The sequence below is a fragment of the Tupaia chinensis genome, unplaced genomic scaffold, assembly GCF_000334495.1.
Source record: "Tupaia chinensis unplaced genomic scaffold, TupChi_1.0 Scaffold143582_1, whole genome shotgun sequence".
NCBI classification, from domain to species: Eukaryota; Metazoa; Chordata; class Mammalia; order Scandentia; family Tupaiidae; genus Tupaia; species Tupaia belangeri.
The window spans coordinates 188196-190677 of record NW_006203428.1 but is presented as its reverse complement, the minus strand read 5'-3'; the positions used below and the strand labels follow the sequence as shown (position 1 = coordinate 190677).

Here is a 2482-nt window from a genome sequence, read left to right as displayed (position 1 = left end):
CCAGAATCTGCAACGAAACCAGCCACAGCATTCTGCCCTGAGCCGGTTCCAGAGTCCTGTCTGAAGCTGAATCCAGCATCGTGCCTATTGCAGTGTCCAGTAGTCGTTCCAGAGAGGGGCCTAAAGACCTCGCCCTTGCCATCGCCCCGAACCTCAATGTCATGGTTGAGAATTAAGGTAAGAAAAAGATCCCTGGGGCAGGAAAACAAACCAGGCAAGGTCAGGTGACTGTTGAGCTCATGGGACCTGAGTACCCTTGTATACCATTTTGTTGACCCTGATTGGCCAAGATTCTCTGAAAGATGCAGGGATTTGGAAGAGCACAGGGGAGTGGGATGCATTTGAAAGGCGGGAAGCAACATGTGGAAAGTGAGAGTGGGCTGTTTGGGGCTAAAGACAGTGGTGGGAGTAGTTTTCCCCAAAGGGAGAAGCGATCATGCAGTGAGAACCTATATCTTCAAAAAGAGATAGATGCCCTGGGGGAGAGCAAGAGACCTGGAGAAGTGATTGGGGCTGGCCACTGGTACACAGCAGATGGGATTAATGGGGGAGGGGGGCAATGAGACACACCTCTTAGCAGTGGTCACTGCGGCAGAGGCCCAAGCTGCGGAGACACTGCCTGCTTGGTCCCCTCCCTGACACTGGGATGGGGGTGCTTCAGTTAGGGTGCAACCAGAGGCACTCAGGGAAGTGACCTATGTCTCAGCCAGCAGCTGAAGCTGGTACTCTGGGGTGGGGGAGATAGGGAGGATGAGGGGATGGGCATTGCCCCTATGCATTGCAGGGGAAGGGCAGGGTTTGCCCAGGAGAAGGGGGAGAGCCTGAGTATGTGGAAGCCACCATTCCATCTGCCTGCTGAATTTTCCAGCAGGTAGGTGCAAACAGTGATACAGCGTGCTCCATGACACAAATAGGCAACTGGCATTCTGCACTAGGGCCAGTTGGAAGGATGCAGGACTCTTGGTTTAGAGACACGAAAATAGAAGTTGGGATCTGAGCATGTGTGAATGTGAACTCTCATCTGTACCAGTCTATAGTAGTACCTTCTAAAATTGTGTACTTAGTCAGGAAAGATGAGTGAAAGATCCTGGACACCTATCAGAGGGGGAAGAAAAAGGTTTTTGGTGTTTGCCTTGGATGCCTGAAACCCTGAACGCTCTTAAATGGGACTCTGTCTTTCTAGCTTTCTCTATGCTCTCCCTACTCTTCCTTTCCCCTAAACTTTATTCCATGAAACTGTGGAAATTATGATAATATATGCACCTCAATTTAGCTTCCCTTGCAGAAAAAGAGAAACAGAGAGGGGGAGAAAAAAACACAACACCCATGATGCCCATCCATCCTGTTACCTGGGAGGCCACTGGGACACCGGCAGCCTTTCTGACAGGCTAAACACTTGTAGAATTCATGAGAGGGAGAGAAGAGGGAGCAGAAATTGGTGTCATGAAATAGAAGCTCTGGTTGCTTTCTGAGTCCTGAATAGGGAGGCTTGAATTTACTAAATATCAACAATGATAAATTAAAAAAAGAAAAAACTGAAAAAGTGGAAGGCTAAAGCAAAAAGTTTCACAGAACACAAACAAAGTACAAAGATTTAAAAACAAATAAATAAGATATAAGGGACTCAGGCCATTTTTAAAAATCCAAATCCAATGCTCCCCCACCCCCCACACACACGGATAGGATTCCTTCCCTTTCAGCAGATGTCCTTCAATGCAATGATCTCAAGCAAAGGAAGAGCAAGGCCATGGGAGTTCACCCTAACCTGGGTGAATGAAAATCCTTTAGGAAGAGTTTGAATTAAACAGTGGGAGGGAGCAGGAATCACCTGACCTGTGGCCATTTTAAGTGAGATTTCAAGAACATGGCCAAGAAACTCATACCTTGGGACCAGTTTGGCCAGCTAATGCTCTCCTCTTTGGCTTCTGAAAGGCTGACTGAAAGCCAGGAACACCCTCCCTCCCAACTTCCACCACCAACATGAAATGCATCCTCCAGTGTAAAAGCATTTCCTACCAACTTGACAGAAAAATGTAACTTTCAGTGAGATGAGGAGACTCAAGACTAGCTTCTTCTATATAGTGGCCACTCTGAAGTGCCGGCAGACTGATCTACAGACAGGATATACTGGTAGGAGACCAGGATCCCACATTTGTTTTTGCCCTTTGTAAAGTCAGACATTTGTTGAATCACTTATCTGTAGAATGGGATTAAGAACCCTGACAATCCAGCAAGAAACCTACGTGGATTAACTAACCAGTGGTTCTGGAGGATTTTGAAGGATTAAAAGGATTTTAGTAAATGCTCAAACCAATTGCCAGACCCTTCTCCAACATCGTCAATGTCCTATGCAATTGCTCTCTGGTGCAGTTGGGAACATCTGATCTTCAGTGATAGGACCATTCTCCCATTCTCTGTTGCATCCTCTTCAGGCAAAAAAAAAAAAAAAAAAAAAGGCCCGTACAACAGGTCCTATTATCTT

The 2482-nt window shown here is 46.7% G+C and overlaps 1 protein-coding gene across 1 annotated transcript in view; it reads left to right on the top strand.

Annotated features, from left to right (window-relative positions):
- The window catches only part of DGKK (diacylglycerol kinase kappa), a gene marked incomplete at both ends in the record, with an annotated part of 173057 nt that overhangs the window by 476 nt on the left and 170099 nt on the right, over nucleotides 1–2482 (top strand). The window contains 1 exon segment of the mRNA XM_027766479.1: nucleotides 5–177. Coding sequence (XP_027622280.1) covers nucleotides 5–177 — 173 coding nt within the window.